Genomic DNA, 24,201 nt, shown 5'->3' with positions numbered 1-24,201 from the left:
TGCCAAACAGGTACACAATACTCTGCTGCTGAGTATGATGGGGCAAGAGCTAAGGTCCGGACTGCTGTGGCTACAGCTCAAGTTGATCCAGCAAGCTTGGCTAGTAAGTTGTTTCAGGATTTGATCTTTGCTGCTGTTTTCTTTAAATGTTCCCAGAAAGTCAGGGTTCTATCTAAAGACACTACCAAGCATGTTGGGCAGGGATCATGCTTTATTCTCTGACCACCCATATAGATGTTAAGTTCTTTTTTTGGCACTAGCGTTGTAGAGATGAAATACACTGGATACAGTTTTGGCAGGACTTGGTGTGAGCCACCATATGGTGCAGTAGTCTCCCAGCTTTGTCACATCTTCATTCAGGGTCTGGTCCAGAGTGCAGAAAGATGGAGCTTGAGTAGTGTAGTAGATGTTATCAGCATAGATGAACTTGCAGGATGTGGTTGCTGGTAGATCATTTATGTGCAAGTTGAACAGGGCTGGGGCCAGCACTGAGCCCTGTGGAAGTCCACTGGCTGGTCTCATCTACACGCTTATCCCCTGCCCAAGGTGGACTCTGGATCATCTGTTATGGAGAAGTGTTTTGACAACTATAACGACCCAGCTTAGAAGTACTCTTGACAGCTTTAGAAACAGGCCAGTGTGCCATACTGTATCGTAGGCAGCTGTCACGTCCAGTAGCACTAGGCCTGTCTTCAGGTTCTTCTGAAAACAATTTTTGATGTAGGTGGTAAATGCCAGTACTTGATTACATGCACTGAGGCCCTTGTGGAATCTGGCTTGATCAATGCTAAGGATGTTCTCTATTTCTGGGGATATCCGTTCTAAAATGAGGCGCTCAAGGACACTGTAGCACACAGACAGTAGTACAATTGGTTGGTAGCTGGCCACCTGTGTGAGGTCCTTGCCAAGTTCTGGAATGGCAAAAACCTTTGCCATATGCCACTTCTTTGGGAATGACCTTGAGCTGATGATTCTTGCACAGAACTGGATCAGCCACATGTGAGCATGGGGTCCAACTTGTTTCAAGAAATCTGGTAAGATGTTGTTGTAAACAGCAGCATTGCCATGTTTCAGGCTGTTTAAGACTTTTTTCCCAGTTCAGCGACTTCAAAGGGGTCCAGGCTGTTATATTCCGTGTGTTGCTTCCGATACTGCTTCAGTTCATGATGAATGGTGCACTTTGTATTCTTTACTAGTGGTGCCCTGGCTACACGTAGTAGGTGACTGGCAATTTGGCTTGGGGTGACTGATGGACAGTTTGGTGCAGGTGGTTTTTGGGCGGCAAGGCGGTGGATTATGTATGCTCCAGCACGTCTGGCTAGAATAAGTGAAGTTTAGCTCTTCTGTGGTTGCTTCCCATTTCAAGTTGGGAATGAAGCAAGCTAAATCAAATTAAAGTTACTTTATTCTGAAGAAGAGTATGCACACAAGCATTTAAATGCAACTTAAATCCATCTTAATTGCAGGTGTGAATTTAAAGTCATACTTTTAGTTAATTCAGATTAAAATTTTCCTGGTTGCCCTGGTGTAGATAAGTCTTTAAAAGCTGAGAAGTTTCAATTGGTTGTACTGAAGTATATGAAATGATCCTTGTTTGTGGTTTGTTAAATTTATAAAGTTCCACAGGATCTTTCAGAATAGCAGGCAATATTCAAAAGTATGATAATGAATGTGGAGAATGCAAATTTGAAAAGGTTTGATGCATATAACTTGGGAGGACATTCTGGACTGAATGCACCTGTTTTCATCTCATCTTGCAAGCTAGAACAATCCAGGGGCTAACTAGTACACAGATGGGAGACCACCTCAGAATCCTAGGTGTCATACATGCAAGAACTCAAAGGTGGCAAGCTTTCTATTGTTCAATTATTAAATATTCAAAAATACTCTACTGCTATAGAAATCAAGTGAACAGCAAGACCCCATCATTTATTCCTGAGCTGATGGCTGGGAATGAAAAGAAAGGAAGTAACAAATAAACCACAAGTGATAAGAATCCCAATGATCTGTTATAACAAAGTTCAGTCTCTACTTGCCTAATAAATTGTGATCAGAGTGCCAAGCACATGCTTTTACAAGACATTTTGCTCAATCCAGCAGCCGAAAAGTACACGAGATAAAAACACCTGTGAAGTCACAAAATCTATTTGAGAAGTAAAATACTTAATTCAAATGCTAGTGCCAGTCAACTTGTAAAAACAGGATCCTGTCAGCACAGGTGAAAAATGTAAACCTTTATACTGAAAAATTTAAACCTTTAACACAAGGCCACATTTCAACTGGTATAAATCAGTATAGAATCATAGAAAATTAGGGTTGGAAAGGATCTCAGGAGGTCATGTAGTCTACCATTTCTCAATCCGTGGGTCATGACCCAAAAGTGGGTCACAAGAATATTTCACAGGGTCGCGAGCAAATGCCAGAAAAACGTGCGGAAGAGCAGGTTTCCCCTTGCAGGCTGGCAGCAAGCAGCTGCTTGGTGTGTGGCCAGCACACAGCAAGGCAGGGTCATGGGAGCAGCCCCAGCAGCCAGATGAAGGTAAGTGTATGGGGAGTGAGAGTTGGAGGGCTAAAGCTTGGGGACTGCTGGGGTGGGGGGCATGGGGTGTGTGCACGCACGCATGTGTGTCTGTACATGTAGAGGATGGGTGTGGGGGAGGAGGGCGGGTAGGTGCCTGCTGGTACTGGGGGAAAGTGGCCGGGCACTGAGGATGCGGCAGGGCAGGGGGGACGAGGCACTGGGTCAGGCACCAGCAGGGCCAGGGAGGTGTGAGTCCGGACAAGCCGATCTTTGCAAATGGGTCCCAGTATGAAAACGGTTGAGAACCACTGATCTAGTCCAACTCCATGCTCAAATCAGGACCATCCCCAACTAGATCATCCCAGCCAAAGCTTTGTCTAGCCGGGTTTTGAAAACCTCCAAGGATGGAGATTGCATCACCTCTCTGGGTAACCTATTCCAGTGCTTTACTACCCTCCTACTGAGAAAATTCTTCCCAATATCTAACCTAAACTTCCCTTGCTGCAACTTGAGACCATTGCTCCTTGTTCAGTCATCTGCCACCACTGAGAACAGTCTAGCTCCATCCTCTTTTGAACCCCACTCCAAGTAGTTGAAGGCTGCTATTAAGTCCCCCCTCAGTTTTCTCTTCTCCAAACTAAATAAGTCCAGTTCTCTCAGACTGTCATCATAAATCATGCCTCCCAGCCCCCTCACTATTTTAGTTGCCCTCCACTGCATTCTTTCCAATTTGTCCACATCCTTTCTATAGGGGGAAGGCCCTAAACTGAATACAGTATTCCAGATATGGCCTCATCAGTGCTGAATAGACAGATAATCACTTCCCTTGACCTACTGGCAAGACCTACTAATGCAGCCCAATATGCCGTTAACCTTCTTGCTAACGAGGACACACTGCTGGTTCATATTCAGCTTATTGTCCACTGTAACCCTCAGGTCCTTTTCTACAGAGTTGCTCCCCAGCCAGTCAGCCCTCAGCATGTACCAATGCATGGGATTGTTCTGTCCTAAGTGCAGGACTTTGCAAGTGTCCTTGTTGAACTTCATGAGATTCCTTTTGGCCAAATCCTCCAATTTGTCTAGGTCACTCTGAATCCTAACCCTATCCACCAGCATATCTACTATTACCCCGAACTTGGTGTCATCTGCAAACTTGCTGAAGGTGCACTCTATGCCATCTTCCAAGTTGTTGAAGAAGACATTAGACAAAACCAGCCCACAGACCAACTCCTGGGGCACTCCACTTGATACCACCTGCCAACTAGACATCAAGCCATTGATTACTACTCTCTAAGCCCAGTGCTCCAGCCAGGTTTTTTTTTAATCCACCTTACAGTTCATTCATCCAGCTCATACTTCCTTTGCTTGCCTACGAGAATGCTGTGGGAGACCGTATCAAAAGCCACATCCTTGCTAAGGTACACCATATCCACTGGTCTCCCCACATCCACAGAGCCAGTCACCTCATCATAAAAGGCAATCAGGCTGTTCAGGCATGACTTGCCCTGGTGAATCCATGCTGACTGTTCCAAATCACTTTTCTCTCCTCCAAGTGCTTCGAGATGGATTCTTCGAGGATCTGCTTCATAATTTTTCCAGGGACTGAGGGAAGGCTGACTGGTCTGTAGTTCCCTGGATCCTCCGTCTTCCCTTTCTTATATATGGGCACTACGTTTGCCCTTTTCCAATCATCTGGGACCTCTCCTGATTGCCATGAGTTTTCAAAGATGATGGCCAGTGGCTCTGTAATCATAACAGCCAACTCCCTCAGCACCATGAGGTGCATCCCATCTGGCCCCATGGACTTGTACACAGCCAGCTTTTCTAAACAGTCCCCAACCTGTTCTTTCACCACAGGGCTGCTCACCTCCTCCCCAAACTGTGCTGTCCAGTGCAGTAGTCTGGGAGCTGACCTTTCCTGTGAAGACCGAGGCAAAAAAGGCATTAAACATTTCAGCCTTTTCTGGATCCTGTCACAAGGTTGCCTCCCCCATTCAGTAAGGGACCCACACTTTCCCTGATCCTCCTCTTGCTACCAACATACTTGTAGAAACGCTTCTTGTTACCCTTCACATCCCTTGCTAACTGCTACTCCAACTGCACTGTGGCCTTCCTGACTTCATCCCTGCATGCCTGAGCAATGCTCTTATAGTCTTCTTTAGTTATTTGTCCAAGCTCCTTTACAGTTCTTAATTCAGAATGTTTCCATTTTATGCTTTTAAAAGTTTAGATGGAATAACTCAAGAAGACCCCCTATAGTCACTTCTTAGGTACAACACTTAAATTTTCTATACAAGTACATGGATCTCAGCCAAATCATGACTACAAAATTAAACACACTGTTGGAGTTTAACCCACCATTCCAGATAGTAATTAATTTAAACAAAGTAACGTCACTGACTCTGACATAGGTTTTAAAAATAAATTAAATGAAACTAACCATTAAAGAAACTTACCATAGTGATTGTTCCTATTGCCTGGGTCATGTTTTGGACAGAACACCCTGAAATATTGGTTACATTAAAAAAAAAAAAAAAAAAGAGAAAGAAAGAAATTATATTACCTCATGCAAACATTGTTCTACCTTTGTTTTAAAAGATATTTCTTTAAAAATCAACCAAAAACTCTCAGAAACAGAAAACCTTCAAGGAAAACCAGAATTTAGTAAAATAACCCATGGTTAGCCTTGGAAAGGCACTTTTATCAAATACAGTATAACCACATTCCTGAGCTCCTATTTGTAGAGCACAGTTGAACTCACAAGGCCCTTATAAACAGCTCATTTAAAATGTTACCAGTCACCCCACTCTCTTACATCCCATGCCTATCTGCTGCTTAAGCAGAGTAGTTAAGAGCTGCCTATTCCATTCTTTCCTTAAAAAGTTCAGTAATGTGATGGGAGTAGTTCATCCCAACTCACAGATTTTAAAAGAGCAATGTGGCTCTTGTATGAGACTAACAAAAACAGGTATAGTAACATCCTTATATAGAATCACAGAAAATTAGGGTTGGAAGGGACCTCAGGAGGTCACCCCCTGCTAGATCATCCCAGCCAAAGCTTTGTCTAGCTGGGTCTTAAAAACCTCCAAGGACAGAGAGATTCTACCACTTCTCTGGGTACTTGTTTTAGTACTTTACTACCCTCTTAGTGAAAGAGGTTTTCTTAATAGCTGACCTAAACTTTCCTTGATGCAACATGAGACCGTTGCTCCTTATTCTGTCATCTGCTATCACCGAGAACAGTCTAGCTCCATCCTCTCTGGAACCACTCCAAGTACTTGAAGGCTGCTTTTAAATCTCTCCTCAGTCTTCTTTTCTCCAGACTAAATAAGCCCAGTTCTCTCAGCCTCTCCTTAGCAGTCATGTACCCCATCCCCCTCACCATTTTTATTACCCTTCACTGGACTCTCTCCAATTTGTCCACATCCTTTCTGTAGCAGGGGCCCCAAAACTGGAAAACAGTACAGGAAGAATCACTTCCCTCCATCTGCTTGCAACAGTCCTACTAATGCGGCCCAGTATGCCATTAGCCTTGTTCATAGCAAGGACACGCTGCTGGCTTATATTCAGCTTATTGTTCACTGTAACCCCCAGGTCCTTTTCTGCAGAGCTGCTGCTTAGCCAGTTGGTTCCCAGCCCATACCAGTATAATTTATATACCAAATAACAAATTACATAAGAACAGTTACTTTCCTTGAGAACACCAAGCAACCTTCCCTCATTTATAAAAAGACCGTTTTTTTCCAGAAGGCTCCCAACACACTTTTCCAACTTCGTTATAATGCTATAGTTGTGGCCAAGAAAGTATTTCCATTCATTAAAAATCTCTATCTTAAAGAGCACAGACTAGCATTAAAATCATTTGAAGATATGGTTTTAAAAAATTAAGATGCAATTATGTGCACATTCTAATTTGTTAACACAGTCATAATTTGAAAAATCCAGAATTTTTTAAAGCCCAATTTTATATGTGCAACCGTGGTGACTATTCATTTCCTTTTAGCAATCTGGCCCTTGTGCATACACAATAATTTAGTCAACAAATCTTTGCACGCAAAGCGCCATGGCAGGACCCACTGCATATTAAATGCTCATAAATGTTGCCTTTGTTGTGTATTCCTTTTTTGTTGAGCACGTTGCAATGACAGAGAAAAAAGAGACAAATAAGAGACAGAGGAGAGAGAGAGAAAGAAAAAGAAGAGCAGAGAGAGAACCAGACACGCACACAGAGAACCACATGCACAAACGCAGAGAACCAGAACACACCCAGAACAGGCACGTGCACACACACATCCAGAACCAGACATGTGTGCACACAGACACAAAGGACCAGACAGAGGAAGACAAACACACAACCAGATGCACGGGCACGCATAACCGGGTTCCTGGGCCACTGGACAAAGTCTGCTCCGAAGCATGCATGCACCTGCCAGTATGGAGCCGGGAGCACATGTTTGCAGCCTCACTACTTAAACTAACAACATTGTTAGCTTTTTGTATAGTGCCTTATGACCTCTTCTCATTTTAATTGTATTCTTGTCAATTCTCTGAATTCCTGCCAATCATCATGCTGATAGTTTTAAATTCTAAACCACTGTCAAATCCTTAAGGCTAAGTTACATATAAACTGCTTTAAGTGATTGGAAACTGGTTTAAACCTGTAACAGAACAGAAGTTCAGTGCATATAAACAGCTTTTAAAATGGCTGAACTCAGTTTAAGATAAACCTGGATGGATGTAGCATCAGACTTAACTGATTTAGATTAAACCAGTTTATGGAACTTCTGTTCCAGATTCCCTTCCAGCTCAAGTTAACCTACAGTCCTCCCAGCATCCTAGGATTCTTTGAAGCCCTGGGATGTGCTGTCTGCTCCAGCAGAGCAGGACTGGCCACACCCTTAGTTGTCACAGAGCTAAGGCCTCTGCTCCCTAACCTACACCTACCAGCCTAGTGGGATGGGAAGCAGGGGAATGGACTCCTAGATTGACATAACCTGGGGCTGCACAGCACAAAGGCAGAGAAAGCCCCCACAGCATGGCTTTTTGTCCCCTGCTGCTGATTGGCCAAGAGGCAAAAACCGCAGCAAAAATAAGAGAGCAGAAATGATGCCGTTCACTATGAGATGTCGCCAGGCTTTTGGTAGGTTGAGAAACACCATGGATTTCTGTGCGTTTTAAATGGAGATTTTCCACTTTCTTCTGCACAGAAAACTAGGATCCCTGTTTATCATCCCTGAGTGCCTCTTATATCTTTGTCATCTAATGGTCTCACTGATTCTCTAGGTGCACATTCCAGCTTCTGATGTATTTTAAAAGTTTTTAGAAGTTTAACTTTAGCATCTTTTGCTAGATGCTCCTCACCTCAAATTCTTTTTTGACCTGCCTTGTTTCACTTGAGCTGCCAGAGTTTGAGAGCATTTTTATTTTCCTCATTTGGGCACACCTTCCATTTTTTGAAGGATGCCTTTTTGCTCCTACATTAGCTGTTACCACACAGGAAAGAGACCTGGGAGTCATTGCGGACACTTCACTAAAAACATAAGCTCAATGTTCAGCAGCCATCAGAAAGGCAAAAAATATATTAGGGATTATTAAGAAAACTGTAACTAAATCAAAGTACCAGTATGCCCCTTTATAAATCTATGGTGTGTCCACACCTTGAATACTGTGCCCAGTTCTTGTCCTTACATCTCAAAAATGATATTGAAGAACTAAAAAAGGTACAGCAAAGGGCAACAAGGATTATTTAGTGGTATGGAGAGGCTTTCATATAAGGAGAGACTAAAGAGGCTAGGCCTATTCAGTTTAGAAATGAGACATTTGAGAGGGGAACATAATAAAGGTCTACAGAATACTAAATGGCAGAGAGAAAGTAAAAAGGGATTTATTATTTACTAGCTTTCACAATACAAGTAATAGGGGTCATAAAAAGAAATGAGTAGGTAGTAAGTTTAAAAGGAAATTCTTTGCCACCAGATGTTATAGAAGTTGACAGTTTAGCCAGATTCAAAAAGGGATTGGAAAAGTTTTGGGAGGCAAGGTGCATCAGTAGCTATTATTAAGGGAACTGGATAGGAAGTTAGGGGTACAGCCTCTGAATCAGAATTTCCTAGCCTTTCAAATGCTGGAGGCTGAGAGAGAGGAACAGTGGAATAAAACCTGATCATATTCAATTCCCTTTCAGCATCCATTCTGCCACTGTGTGAGAGAATACTGGGAAAGATGGACCTATACGGTCTGACCCAGTAAACAGCGGTTCTTATGTTCAATTTAGAAATCTATCAATAATATTCTCATGAATTTAAATAAGACTCTTATGTAACTGCATTAGAAGCCTTCCGAAGTCCAGATCAGTTGCGTTTTACTTGTTTCCGTTTTCATTAAGCTAGTGTTAAACACCACAACCATTTGCTATATGTGAAACTATCCAATTCATTCTCTAACAGCTTCTTAAAGATACATTTCCAGTATGCAGAAACACATACCTGGAGTCTCTCAGTTCAGTGTATTTTTACATAACTTATGATGGCATCTTATAACAGCTATTTTTGCTTTCTCTTTCCAGAAAGCACATATTTTTAATCTCCTTAGCAAGTTTTGTGAGCCTTGGTATCCCCAACTGTAAAATGGGGGTGGGGGGTGGTAACATGACACTAACTTATTAATATTTGTAAAGCATTTGGGAGTCCTAAAAACTAACCATCTGTTCAGCATAGTATAACCAAGCCAGTAGCACAGCTGAGAGAATTAAATTCCTACAAGGATTATTTCTGTATTTGTGGAACATGCCCAAATAACCCAAGATCCTGCCCAAATAACCCAAGATCCTGCCCAAATAACCCAAGGACGCATTACATTAGGCAGGTAAAGAACTAAACTCCTTGTAATGTTTTGCCTCTTCCTGGAACATGTAACAACAACAGCAACAACAGTCCACACGTCCAATGGCAGGGTAAGCTTCCACTGTTATTTTACCCTGGCACAGAAACAAGCACCGTTGATTCATTCCAAATCTTACAAAGCATTAGTAACCTTCACAGCTAGCTGCAATCCAAACACTCAGGCCCACCTCCAGCCCAAGACAGAGAAACTCCCTCCTCTGAACACCCAGTGCCATCTAGTGGCTGTAATTTATGAAGCACATGAATATCCCACAACTATCATGCTCGGGAAGTACTTAGAAGTACCTTGGCTATAAATAAATCTCTTGATACTCAGAACACACATGAACTAGAAGTTTTTGTCTACAGATACAAAGCTTTCCACTAGCATTCCAGATGCTGAGCCAGAGGAAAGTTACCAAACCTGTTTAACACAGATGGAGCAGGAGTCTTCAACCTATGGCCCACGAAGAGATTTTATCCAGTTCACTAAGCACAAATATTTATATATTCCGTCATTACTAAGTTTTGCTTCTAGGGGAGGAATACTACCAACTGCTGATGACCCCCAGCACACCACAGAACCAGGTTGTGTCATTTTGGTCTGTTGTAAGTAAAAACCCTGACCTAGCGAATGTGACAGTGCCTGCATGCTAAGATTATGTTCCCTGAAACTGGTGAACTATGAATAGAGCTGAATTTGGGCCACACCAACACACCATATTATGGGGCAGCAAACTGTCTTTATTGGCCAGATAATTAATTAAAGCAGTATCTTAATTTTAGACCCATGGCATTTCAGTATTGTCAGGCTCATGGACATATTCCAGTCATCAAATAGGTTCCTTTCCACACTGAACTAGATAAGAAATAATTTTCTCTCTCTCACAAACAGAATTTCAGGCATAGCTGAGTAAAGCAAGACTTTGAGGAAGAAAAAACAGACTTCTTAACTTCTTTTTTTTTTTTTTTAATTCCTTTTCCTAAAAATACCAAAGCCTTAAAAAATAGGAAATGCTTAGTTAACTACCGGTAAATTCCTTTTACTTCATCAGTTTCTATTGCTGCATCATCGCACAGTGCACAAAAGTAGTGGTAACTTCGGCGACAGGCTCTTTCCTCACAGCCTACAGTAGCTCCTTTTTTGCGACAGAAGTTGCACATCTACAGCAGAATAAGGTTCAGTTTTATAATTAGTAACCAAAATCTTCATCAGTGAACATGCTTAAAGCAATAGACATCTTCCTCCTCTTCCTTCCCCATATAAGCCCATTCTTCCAAATCCTAACTCTGCTTATTTTTTCAGTCAACTTTCTAATCATTAATCTCTCCACGCCTACACATGATTATATTAATCATTCCATAATATGGACCATGCAGAGCTTCACATTTGTTTCTTTTTTTCCCCCAAGTCTGTATTTCATAAGCTCATAAAATCTGTTTGTAACATTATAAATGAGAACCTGAAAAATATTGCCTTACCAGCCGCTTTCCTCTCTTGATTTCATTCAACACTGAAGCTACATCAAACCTTATATCAAGATTATCTGGGTTGTACTCTTCAGATTCCACAAATCCTGAGGAATATAGCTAAAAGAAAAATCAGAACCGCAAAAGTTAAGCAGCAGTTTGGTTTCAGAACTTGAATATCTGCTTGACACAAAAGTTACAAGAATAAGTAAAGAAGGCACTTTTTCTCTCAAAAGATCTTCTGAAACAGAAACAGCAGACTGCTGTTACCCCTGCTACCATGTAAGAATCAATAAACCTGAGGAGGGAACTGGTTCATATTTTAGCCCCAGAAAAGTCTATTGTGTTCCTAAACTAAATTCCAACAGAGGGCTAAATTCTGTCCTTAGCTTCCTCTGGCTGAGGACAAGAGAGGGCAATCAAAACCTGCTTTACCATTTGAAAAAACTAGAAACCAAAAGATAACCAAAATTATTGTAAAACTAAATCATTCCCCCCTCTCAATTCTGGTTCTTTAATTGAAACCAGTTTTAACTGTTTCTAATATTTTGGTTAAACATTATATTTAATTAATTAGTCTGAAGCCTGATAAACTGGAAGTAGTGGCAAAGCAGATTTTCCAGTCTCGTTTTGTTCTCTCCCAGACCCAAAATTGTACTGTCTCAGACCCAAAATTGCCTAGCAACTTCCATAACTATTTTTATACTGGACAAAATTGAAGTCACAATGATAGTGTTCTGTATCAGTGGTATTTTATAGCCAACACACCCAAACATAAGGGACTCCAAAAGGAGTGAGGCAGTGGTGAATTGTGCCAACTCCAACACTAGTCCTATTATTCTCCTCTCACTTTCATGTATCTGACATGTGGGCAATTAAAAAATAAAATTAAAAAACTGCAGCTCATCTCTCAGCTCAGATATCCTGGAAATTGTAGATCATGCACTGTCAACTGAAAGAGAAAGGGAAAGTGTCCACTGCAGAAGAAAACAGAACTGTTATGAACAGTCACTTTTGTACTTCACATTGCTGATATATTAACACACCCACCAAACAGTCTTGATGAACTGCAAGGTTTTGCTCCTCCGAGATGTACATTATAGAACATTCCTCACCCTCGGGACAAAATGCACACCTTCTTCTTACCATCTTCGCCATTATCTGGGAAGTAACCTGGGTAAGATCATTGTATAAAACAAAACAATGAATACAACCATTAGGTCCAAGCTGGGAAGAACAGGAAAACAGTAGTTGGGGAGGGGGACACACCAGCATTTCCAGAGCTAGCCACTTTTCCACCTGTATCCAACAAAGCTTTGTGATCAGCCACTGTAGCAGCAATTGGCAGGTGTACCTGCAAAGCCAGCAAAACAGTCATGGAACAAAAAAGCCAGCCACCAAGAGCTCAAACTTTTGAGGCTGGAGGAGTAAGTTGCCTGAAGCATCACTATGTATTGTTTGGAAGGGGTGGGTCTAAGAATTAAAACTTTCAAACTTTATTGGAAACATGCAGACCAGTGGCAAAAGTTTCAGATACCTGTCTGTTGTAAGAAAGTTGCTGAGTCATGCCAGATAACTTGAAATACATTTAGTTCAAAGTTTGCTCGCACAGTACCTTGAGTTTGTTCTTCCACATATCTGACTGCAGGCGCAATCAATATCTACCATTTTTAAGAATGAACCAAATGAATTTTCACAAATATTCTCCTGCAGTTCATAGCAAACAAGGAGGACAAGCTGTTTCTTTAACATATATGAAAACAGCAAAGGAACTGAAAGAGGATTTGCGGTAAGGAGGGGAAAGAAGAACATCATTTCTCAATGATAGAAGGCAGTTAAACTGCTAGGTGCGACTACAGCCCCTGACAACACACAGCAACTCCTGTTGTCAGTACATCAGAAAAATCCTAACTTCCCTGCTTTCTTCCAACAAACCCCTACTTTTCTTTTCTGCCCTTAGCCTTCCAGCTCTTTCCTCCTCACCTCTTTTTCCCTTCCCAGAGGGTCTTGTCTGTAATAAGTTTAAGGCCACCTGCACATTACAGTAATTCAGAACTACTTCAGTACAATATGCCTAGTGTCCCCAAAGGGCTCAGGTAAGAGGGGCATTCAGCATACTAGTAATCAAAACTTTATTTCTGTTGTTGTTGTTGTGCAAGTCCAATGTCAAAATCCTTGGTGACAGCTCGTTCCCACTCAATGTGATACCGTAATACGTTCTTTGCTAGAGATGTCACATCAGCGCACACTGGATCCTGGAGGCTATCTGCAAAGTAAATTAAGTCCTTTGTAAGTGCTGCACCATGGTGTGACTTTACATGTTTATTTTTAATACACAAATGAGAGGCAGCATGATCTAAACACAGCACTTGCAGCCAAGAACTCCTACACTGTACTTCTCACAACCAATGCACACCCGCACGCGTGCACGCGCATACACACTTTTTTGTGGCCCCGAGCAAGTAACTAAACCTCTGTTTACTTCACTTCCCCTGCCTTTAAAGCAGAGGCAGCATTTTCCAGTGGCTAGAACACAAAACTATAGTGCAGTTATTTTTGGCTCTGTTACTCATTTACTGTGGGACTCTGGATGGGTCACCTCGTAGTTCTTTCTCTTCTTAAACCTGTGCTTAAACCATCAGGCTCTTCGGGATAGGGACTCATTCTCACTGGGTTTCTCAAGGATGTAAACGGGGGGCTGATCTCAACTGGGGACTCTAGGCAAATAAAAAGATGTATAGAAAGTGGGAAGACATCAAAACAGTCATCAGCAGCACTTACATACATACTTTTTTGTGCTGCAAAGCACCAGAGATCTGGCATGTCAGAGCAGATTTGATTAACTGAGTCTGCTCTGCATGCAAACTGACGAGCACTGCACTGTGTCGCTTGCAGTTGTATAAGTGGCAAAATGCACATCAGTGTGAGGAAAATGGCAGTGGTATGCTTTTAAACTAAAACACCTTTAATCCTTTGATGCATTTTAGTACAAAAGCACACTGTGGCCATTTTCTTCACACTGACGCACATTTTGCCCCTTATATAACTGCATGCATTGTAGTGCTGGGCGCTTTTCAAAGCGCCCGGCACTGCAGCGCATGTATGTGTAAAAATGCCCCAAGACAAAGAGGCAAGGATTCAAAACACAAGCCACAAACAAAAGGCATAACCAAAGAGATAACAAAAAGGCTGGGGTCTAGGTCTGCATCCCCTCCTTCCCCACGTGTATGTTGCCTGCGTTGAGCCTGGATACGGATATACAGGCTGACCCGGGTGGACCCTTTGCTGGATGGAGCTCCTAGACTAGTGATTCTCAACCAGGGTGATACAACACCCTAAAGTTCAGCAAGATCCTTTTAAGGATGTCAGAGAATTCCATGCAATATTAACACAACACTTGATCACAAGTACACAAGATAAACCCAGAGATTTCAAACAGGAAGCCAGAGAAAAACTTCTGACCTGTAGAAGCCTTTGAGTGCCTTGCAACAAAAGAACTGCTTAATTCATAGAATTGCTCAATTCATAGAATCACAGAAAAGCAGGCCTCTAGAAGTAATCTAGTCCAACCCTCTTCCTGAAGCAGGATCATCCCTTTACAAGCCACCCCACCTGTTACTAAAACCACAGAGTCAACCCTGTCTCACAACCACAAGATATAGTATTGTAACGTGCTACAGGTAACGCAGAGAGACAACAGCAACCAGTGTCCTGCTACTGTAAGAGTTGTTAGAATACGCCTGAGAGATTATTTTTCTGTCGTTCAAAAAAACAAGCGAAAGATAAAAATTGGCATTTTCCAAGGGGTGCCTTGAGTCTAAGGAGGTTGAGAACTGCTCTCTGAGACTAAGATTTTTGATGGGAAGACTTCTGATGTGTCAACCACATTTTTTTTCAGCCCCATGGCTATAACTATATCTGGCATATACAATCTCCAATATTCCTCCCAGTCTCATGGAGCTGAAAGACAACTCAAATGATCCGATATAGAGGACACATCAGTGGGGAGACACACTCCTGATTTCACTCCCTGGCTTCTACTGGGGTTCTGTGATAGTAGGGGAACACTTTCTGGGCACCTCTCTTCCACAGCTCCCAGAAGGGGCTATAGACTGATGCTACATGTCAGGGGCATCAAATTGATCTTGCCCCATGGCTGAATGAGTGGCGCAGGACCAGTCCACCAGCCAGACTGGGTCCATGGACCCCCTCACCTCTACATGCAGGATCCAGTGCCCACTCTAGTTGATCCAAGACTGCACCACATGCTGCATCCATCCCAGCTGGGCCAGCAGCCATGTTGCATGTGGTGCCCACCCCAGACTGACTGGATTCAGCATGCAAGGGGAACAGTCCCAGACTGGGCCCATGTGGGTGCTGTGTGCAGCATGGGTACCAGACTGGCCAGGACACATGCCACTGGGGATGTGCACGTTAGGCCTTGCCCAGCACATGCTGCATTTGGGTCAACTTAAGACCCATGGCCAACACTGGGGTCCAGTCAGGAACTCAATGGGTTGGATCCGGTTGGCAGGCTGCATCTTTGATACCACTGCTATTAGGAGTGCACCAATAAAGATTTTTTTTAGCCAATACCAATGACTGATTATTAACCAGCCATATCGGCCAATACCAGTTCAATAGCTGATATACAGCCCAGCAACTTTGAGAGCAGCTCCCTGCCAGTAAGTCTGTAGCAGGGAATGGACATGGGGGAAGGAAGGGGCATGGGGGGTGATATGCAGATTAAGGCCTTCACATGGTGAGGGAAGAAGGGAGATGGGGAGTGGGGCAGGGGCAGGCCCTGCCCAGCCAGGGCAGTGAATGCAACCCTAGGAGCAGGGCAGCTCATCCTGGGGGCACACAGGTGGGGGAAGGGGGGTGGTTTCCTGCTGCTGCACACACCCCCGGATTTGTGTGCGGGGTGAGGATGGGCTGCCCACTGTGGGCTTGGGGCCTGGGACTGTGCCAACCTCTTCCCAGCAAGGGCACTGGGCGGGGGCTGTGCTCAGGGTAAGCAGTGGCACTGGGAGGGGTGGATACAGGGAATTTTGGGGTGGCTCTAGCCTACCCCATAGCTCCCCCTCCCAGGCTCACTCCTGCTGGACAGTGCCTGCCCCTGCTCCACTCCCTCCCTCACTGTGGGGGCTTCGATCTGTCCCCCCTCCACACCCCTTCCCTCCCACAAACTTACCAGCCAGTCACTGCCCTTCAAGCTGCCTGGCTGTTCCTGGCCACATGCGCACTGTAGCTGAGCACATGCACACACCATTTATCAGTGACATTACTGGCCAAAACAAAGTTAATTGCCAACATTAATTTTCCTGTGATGGGTGCCGGTTCAATACAGACCGATACATCAATGCACCTCTAACTGCTATACACACGCCCGTCCATCTCCCAACAGCAAGTAGCTGAAGTACAGCATACCTTTCAGAGCTATTTCTACTGCTTTTTTTTTCCTGTAAGTGAAAAAACACACACTTTTTTTTTTTTTCCAGTTTGTGGATTTCCCTTAATGAACCACCCCCCATAGGACATATGGAGTGAGCATAGCTATCACCCCTTTCACACACGGAAAACCAAGGCAAAGAAAGCTGAAGTGACACATCCAGGAAGAGAACCCAAGTCTTCGGATGACATGTGCCAGGGCATTTGCCAGCCTCCTGGCCAGTGTTCTGCTCCTTTTGCCTTAGGGGTTTTAAAAATAGTTCTCCCACCCACCAAGAGATTGATGCAATGTATTTAAGAGGTTGGACTAGATGACCTCCTGAGGTCGCTTCCAACCCTAATTTTCTATGATTCCATGTGCTTGTTAAAACACTGCATTTTGCTAAATGAGAAACAGTAACCTAAAGAAGCAGACCACATTTTCTGCGTCTCAGAACAGGGCCCACTGCCCTTCTCCTGTAACTGCCGAACTGCCTCTGAGCTTGTCTCAGCTGAGCGCACCAGGGAGCAGCAGGGGAGTAACACAGAGCGCTGCAGGAAGCAGCATCACCCTATTACTACACCCTGCTACTCCCCTGCTGTAGGGCCTAAAATCAGGACAAACACGTTTAATTTTACCAGCCTGACTGGATGTCAAGGACAGGTGCTGAAACCGGGATTGTCCTGGCAGGATAAGGCACCCTAACTATAAACCACTGATCACTCCTGTATCCTTTTCCGGGCCTGCTTCGCGGCACAACCAAAGCTGTGACAGCACTCAGGGCAGGCACCTGACAACGCTCAGCAAAGGAACCCGACCCTGCTTCAGCGGCAAGACATCTGTGTTTCAGTCCTGGGATCTCTCCCTGGAGCAGCAGCCACAAGGCAGGGGCGAGGACATGGTGCCTCATGGACTTGCATCCACCAGCAGCTCTGGCGCCCAAGCAGAGACGACGACACAGCAGACCTTCCTCCAAGCCCAGAGCATGGAGCAGCCGGCAACGCCCCTGCCACTTGGTTTCGCTTCCTCTCAGGCTAACGGGCTGGGCTTAGCTCTGCATGCCTGGCTGCTCCAGGCGGCAGGTTTCCCTACTCCCCAGGGTGCTGTGGACAGCTGGACTGGGCACCTCGCAGCTGGTGGGGCAACTGGATGTCTCCTGCAAGTGATGCACCCCCACCCGCAGGGAGCAGGGCAGGCCAGGGCAAGCGTGGGAGGGCTGGGGGGCCTGGCACGCACACATGCCTTGGCCCCCTGGCTCGTGCCTGCAGCCCTCAGGGCGCTGCAGAGGGGCAGGCCCCCAGGGCCAGGGAGGGCTTTAGACTGGTGTAACGCTTGCACTGAAGGGCGGAGCCAGCCCCTCCCCCACCCAGGCCCGCGAGGCAGGGGCGCATCGCCACGGGGGGGGCACACACCCGCACGAGGCGCCCCAACAGGAGCGCTGGGGGGGGGGGGGGAGCGCCACCTTCACTCCTCCCCCCCCTTCCGCAATGGTACTTACTGCGGGGCGGACGAAACCATTCGCTCCCCGCGCTTCCGTACAGACAGGACACGGGACTACCAACCGCCGCTCCCAAGCAGCGAGAAAGGGGCGCGAGGACACGGAAGTGGGCGTGCCCAAGTGGGGGCGGAGCTCATTCGCATGCGCCACGCATGCGTCAGCCATCTGGGCATGCTCCGTAGGCGCCAATGAAGCCGAGGGCCCTGCCTCGTGGCCACGCCTGCTGCCAGGCCCCGCTGCCTTTGGCGTCCGGGCCGGGCAGGTTGTGCCGTTTCCCCTGACTGGAGAGGAATCAGGAAGCTACCGCTTCCTCCCTCGCGGGGGAGGGGCCGAGGGTGGGGCGCGGCTGCTGCTGGGCTGGGCCGTGCGGTTCGGGCCCGCGTCCCACTCCAGACAGGGGCTCACCCTGACTCCTGCTGGGCGGCTGAATGTATCCTGTGCTGCGTGCAGTTGCTTGGTGGAGAAGGTCGTGTGGTGTGCAAGACCTTGCTTTGGCTTCTCTTGTAGTTGAGAGAAAATAAAAGCCCTCAGACACATGCCTGGTGTAACACGGTGCTGAGGGAGTCGCCTCACTTCAGAGCTCTTGAGCCCTCAAGGCCCTGTGAGCCCCTAACTAGCAGCCCACCCGCCCCGCGCTGGCACAGGCACACTAGGCATGTGCCTGGGGCCCCTGAGCTCGGGGGCTGGTCCTTCACCGTGGCAGCTCAAACAGCTCCATTTGCCTCCCTTCCCACCAGCCTCAAGGTGGCTGCAGTAGGGTGGGGAGAGGGGTCTTGACTGGGCCAGGGCCCACTACATGGTTAATCCAGCCCGGCCTGCTGGCAACATACTGAAGGACTGCAAGGCACAGGGGAAATTACCCAGGACCTCTGAAGGGGATGAAGCAGCATGGACCCAAAGAAAATATCTAATGCCTAGTGATTTAACAGAATGGTCTCCCTCAGCTAAGATATGCATGGGGATGCCATATCACTGACATGGGTGCTATGTCAAACATTCTGAAGAGGGACAAAGTCAAGCAGAAAAGGACAGGCTCCTAGTTCACATCCACCCTACTTGGCAGTGTCCTGATGGTACTCAAAACTCAGTTGTTTCTTATTCACCTATAGTTGTTTGATAACATAGCACATAATACGTACTGGAAAATGATAATTTCCATAGCCCCCTCTGGCTGTTCCCCTGCATTTCAGGAGACATCTCCAGATTTCCCTTGCATTCTGCCTCTGGTGTGTGTACAGGTTTTCCTTGATTTATGCAGGTTTGATTTTTGCGAATTTGCTCTTATGCAATGACCCTTTTTATAACTGAACTTCATTATATGTGAGGTAAATTTGCTGTTATGCGATCAGCATAAGTGCGCTTCCCCCCCGCAAAAGCAGGTAAGTCTGTGAGTTTGTGAAGGGAGGGGAAAGGGCTGTGGAGCCGGTGCCTCACTGCAGCCTCTGCTGCAGCTGCTCTGGGAGTGGCTGATGCCAGTGGTTTGCAGCTGCTGGACTGCACTGTGCCCCAAACCCCCCGGTGTGTAAAGGCATAACCCAGGGGCTGCAAGCAGGCAGCATCCGATGCTCCCAAGGCTGAAGCAGGGGCGGGCAGCTGCCTGCAGCGGGATGAGAGCAGGCTGGGGCCAGTGGCCGCTGCAGGCTCTTCCCAGCACTTGGGGTGGGCTCTGGTGATGGGAGGGGGGCTGCTACCACCCCACAACTTGCCATAGCCCCCCGGAACCTGCCATCCCAGCATTGCTGCTGAGTGCTGGGAAGAGCCTGGTGTTGTCACCAGGCCCAGCCTGCTCTCATCCCACTCCAGGCTGCTGCCCACCCATGCTGCAGCCTTGGGAGTGGCAGGCGTCGCCTGCTTGCAGCCGCTGGGCTGCACTGCGCTGAGGGGTTTGGGGTATGGTGTAGCCCAGTGACTGCCAGGAGCTGGCATTGGCTGCTCCTGGGGCTGCTGAAGCAGGGGCAGCAATGAATGGGGAGAAGTTGGGTGAGTGGGGCTGCCATCCACCCCGAGCACCGGGAAGAGCCTGGTGCAGCCCCAGGAGCAGCAGATGCCACCTGCTTGCAGCCACTGGGCTGCGCCGTGCCCCCTTTCCCCACCCCTTGCCTAGCTCCAGCCTCACTCACTCACTGCTGTGTGAACATATCTGTTTCATTGTAAACTGGGTTTGCTTTATGCAAATTCAATTTATGCGCCGTTCCCTGGGAATGCATCTACTGCATAAATAGAGGGAAACCTGTGTATGTTGAAGAGGTCCTGGCTATCCTAGGTAGACTCCATCTACTTGAGGTTCTTGTCAGGGTTAAAGGTTGGTTGGGTGCCTTTGAGGCTGCCCAGGATGTGCTGGAGTTTAGTGAGGACCTCCTTGACAAACATATTGATGTGCTCCTCATCACAGGAATAGATACCATGATCATTTCCAGAAGTGTTAGTGGTGTCACTGGTATTCTTATAAGTTATAACACTGCCAGAGTTCACTGTTTTGCTGCAATACAGTAATGCATCACAGAAATATTTCTCCCCCCTTAATTTGTTTTGCAAGTTGCTTGCGTATCTTGGTGCTGGGATGTCTATATTTAGTCCACAATTTTTTTGTATACAGTAGATTGATGAAGTTCATAGGCTTGTCTGTGAAAGGTATTTTGTAAATTCCCTTTGAGGATTTCAGTGGAGCACTTCTGGCAGCACACTTGTATTTAAACAGGAACATGACATCCAGTCAAGACAGACAAGGAAGACAGCTGGGGAGGATTTAAATTGTTCTCTTTTACAAGACGGCTAGTAGCCTCCATCTGAGATCAGTCTGGTTATTTACAGTTCCAGCATCAATCACAAACTCACCATTGCCCTTTGAACCGGTTTGTAAACTCTTCAAAGAACAGACTCTCTTTGTATTTGTACAGGGCCTAGCACAATGAATTTCTAGTCTTAGTTGGGATCACTAATGCAAGGTCCTAAAATGGACCAAAATCACCTTAATAAAATTGTGCGAGTCAGCACCTCTAATTATCACATAAATACCAGGAATTACTAACAGGAGTTAAAAATAAATAAATCAGAAGATAGGCCAAAGAAAAGGATCTAATTAGAACTATTTGAGAACCCAGCACCTGCATCTTGCAATTATTTAACTTCTGGAGTAAATATTATTATTAACTCTCCTACCCCAGTTCCCAGAAGCCAGGGAAGATGGCCGACTTCACCTGCCTGGTCATCAAAAAAACACGAAGACAAATCCAGGGTGCCCTAGACAGAAACTCAGGCTATATCATAGGAGGGTAGAGTTTGAATACAAATCACTAATCTACTTTTTAAAAAGTTGGTCATTTTAAATAATTCCTAAAATAAAAGCAAGCGGGCATTTCTAATACAAGACAATTTATTGATATTAGGGTCTTATATTTACAGTTTCTCTTTGCACACCCATACAGGTGAGTTTTTCAGTGCCAGCATACAAAAACAATGCTTCTCTGATGATTTACTTTCTCCTTTGTGTGCACAAAGTATATGCTGCTAACAGTGGTTGGCTATTCTGGAGTTAATTAGAATAACCTAATTAGTACTTCCTAAGGTTCTTGTTACATGCAGTCAGATAGAAGTATAATGAGATGACAATAAAGCTAGTTTCTCCTCTCATCAAGCTATGACTATCACAGACACATTCTCTAAAGACTATTCCATTCATTCCCAAAGGCTCCTTTTTCCAAAACAGGTTAAAAAAAAATACATTTACATGTGGTAGAAGCAATTTGATTTAATGTGCTTCATATGTTCTACCTTATGCCACCTATTTGTATTCTTCATACCACAGGCAGGAAACAGAACCACCTTGAAGGGGGTTAGGCTGGGCTATATATATTTTTTTGTTGTATGGTAGACAGGCTGCATGACATACTCTTTTAAAACAATTTAGTAGAAATCAGGGCAATCTTTAGTCTCCATTTGTAGTAATGCGAGGTAAGATTTTCTTTTATAGGAGTCTTAAAATCATTACCAAATACAAACTTAACAGGATAGAATTTGTAACATCTTATGGTAGAAAAACTGTCCCTTTCAACTTGAAAGGATTTTTTTTAAGTATCAAATGAGAAATTCTATTCTGGGGAAGCATGTCTTTATAAAAAATGCCTTTTTCTTAAAGGATTTTCTTTTGTTCGATTCTTCTTGATGGGCAGACATTTTTATATGCTCTTTTTTTGTATCTCCTAAAACAGTTCAGCACTTTATTCATCCCTTTGAGATTTGACTTTACTGGCTTCTCTCTTTATAAAATATTTAATTGTTGCATCTTTTAAAGAGATGCATCTAGCTTCAAATGTAGACACAATGATTTCCCAGTCTCTCTCCCTCTTTCATGAGTAATGCAGCCACTGTGTGCTTGTTCAGTATAATCTTAGGGACAGTACCCATTTCTGTAATTGTTAAAGGATGCAAAGGTGTTTCCAGATAGAGCATGGAACTTTTCAAGGCAATTTTTCTCTAAAAGGAGCATGACTATAGCATCTAGGACATGTTGGTGTTGCTTGGTATCATCTTAATTATTTTTTCTCTCTTAATTTTGGTCTCCAAAATTGCTTGTCTTTTAAAAATTGCCACCTTTTTATAAACTTGAAAAAATTCAAATTCCCAAAAACAGTAGCAAGGAGCCTATGGCAACTGAGATTCCTCAGCTTCTCCTGCTGCACCTGGGACACTGTTGGATGGATAGATCAAAGGTATGCCAAGTAGCCTTGAATTGAGGCATATAGCTGAATTGATCAAGAGAAATTCAGTCAGAACTATCCTACCGTCTACAGGAAAGTGCAGACCCACCTTATCTCACACTTATCCCTCCTAAGAGAACACAACATTTAATAAATCATCTTTAGATACTACAAATGGTCAAACACATGGACATGGTCCTCCCCTCCATTCAATTATAAATATATAACTGGTTGGAGCTACTAGATCCACCTTGTTCTTACACCTTTGTAAGAACAGTACTATCTGTTGGTCCCGTGACATCTACGTGGAACACATCACGGGCCACCACCAGTACTCTGACCCCAGCAGATGAACCACTGCCAGACTGGACCCAGAGGGGACCACCTGAACCCCCCCCTCTGCACCAGATGGACCTTCACTTTGATTCTTCAGCAACGGACAACCCCGCTCCACCCAAAGAGGACTGCCGCGATGAGACTCTATCTGATCTGAGACACTTTTCTTTGAACCACTTCTTCCACCATTGCGGACCATTGTAACAGGTTTGTGTATATCTATCTTCTTTCTCTCTCAGCCTCTCGAACCCCCTCCCACCCCTTCCCCCACCCCCAGTCTTAGTTGGCTAACATTGCATCTCCTGTAACCTAGTTGCATTCCCCTCCTCACCCCCATCCCTCTATTGTTAGTCTCTCGCTAGGGCAATCTGTATTTCCCTATGGGCTTTGTCATCTTTTCTGGATTCACAATCCTAAACATCTACTAATAAAAGTCAATCTGTTCTCTCTAGCTGCTCCCTTAGGCCCAACATACTGAAGGGACTCTCCCTTTCAGTTTTCCCTATCTCTATAGAGAAGAGAAGCCAGCCAGCAATTCCCACATCTTATGATGTATGCCAGGTACTCAATGTTTTGGCCCCAAGAGCAAGATGAATAGGATGGGGCCAGATGGCAGGCTGGATTAGATCCTGCATGGCAGGTTCTGGACCCAGTGCCCTGCGCCACCCCCACACACTGGGATTAGAGCCCCATGCCACCTCTGCCTGGCCCTATGTGCTGGGATCATAGTCCCAAGCCATTTCTGCCCACTCCCATAGACCAGGATCAGGGCTCCAAGGCCCAATACTCCCTCCACTTGGCCCCACGTGCTGGGATCAGGATCTTGTGCTACATCCACCCTAGCCTTCCATGCTGGGATCAGGGCTCCAGAGCTGTGCATACCACCACCACCAGGCCCCTCCACTGGGATCATGCCCCATGCTGCCCTCCATGCACAGGGGTATGGCCTGTGGAGTTCCCCACAAGCCTGTGGTGAGGCCTATAGGCTCAATAATCCCGTGCCAGGGACCAGATCTAGCCTGTGGGCTGCAGGTTGAGCACCCCTGGTCTTTGGCTACTAAAATTAATTGGCTTGAACAGATAAAAAGAGGAGACGCTCTTTATAAATGGCATGGAATTTAAAACAATCACATCCAACCAGTTCTTAAATCAGGATGTGAAGGGGGTTAGGGCTGGGCTATATAGTAGATAATTAAGGTTACATGAGGTTGAGCCTTTGTGACTTACCAATTCACAAAAACAAACAAACAAAAAACCCCAAGGTTCCTGTGGTACAGCCATCCGGACACCCACTGAGCACTATCACAAGTTGGCTTTCCTGTTTGCTTTCTTTTTTTTTTTTTGTATAAATAGTTGACAGACAGTAC

At 45.2% G+C, this 24,201-nt stretch overlaps 1 protein-coding gene across 8 annotated transcripts in view; it reads right to left on the bottom strand.

The window, feature by feature from the left end:
* PHF11 (PHD finger protein 11) overlaps window positions 1-17,914 on the bottom strand; it is a 40,374-nt gene extending 22,460 nt beyond the window's left edge. Inside the window, exons 1-8 of one of the 8 annotated variants that reach the window (XM_059730266.1) lie at window positions 17,802-17,892; window positions 12,856-13,138; window positions 12,142-12,226; window positions 11,923-12,045; window positions 10,885-10,992; window positions 10,433-10,566; window positions 4,978-5,024; window positions 4,389-4,439 (exon numbers count right to left, since the gene is read on the bottom strand). In XM_059730266.1, the coding sequence (XP_059586249.1) occupies window positions 4,389-4,439; window positions 4,978-5,024; window positions 10,433-10,566; window positions 10,885-10,992; window positions 11,923-12,045; window positions 12,142-12,147 (469 nt within the window). In that variant the 5' untranslated portion in view covers window positions 12,148-12,226; window positions 12,856-13,138; window positions 17,802-17,892. Of the gene's footprint in view, window positions 1-4,388; window positions 4,440-4,977; window positions 5,025-10,432; window positions 10,567-10,884; window positions 10,993-11,922; window positions 12,046-12,141; window positions 12,227-12,855; window positions 13,139-17,801 lie in introns of all 8 variants that reach the window. The other 7 variants (XM_059730316.1, XM_059730352.1, XM_059730359.1 and 4 more) reach the window with 7 other exon arrangements.
* Between the last annotated feature and the right edge of the window lie 6,287 nt (window positions 17,915-24,201).

This window comes from Alligator mississippiensis, chromosome 1, assembly GCF_030867095.1.
Source record: "Alligator mississippiensis isolate rAllMis1 chromosome 1, rAllMis1, whole genome shotgun sequence".
Classification (NCBI taxonomy): domain Eukaryota; kingdom Metazoa; phylum Chordata; order Crocodylia; family Alligatoridae; genus Alligator; species Alligator mississippiensis.
The sequence above is the reverse complement of the archived record's forward strand: the minus strand, read 5'-3'. Positions and strand labels throughout refer to the sequence as shown.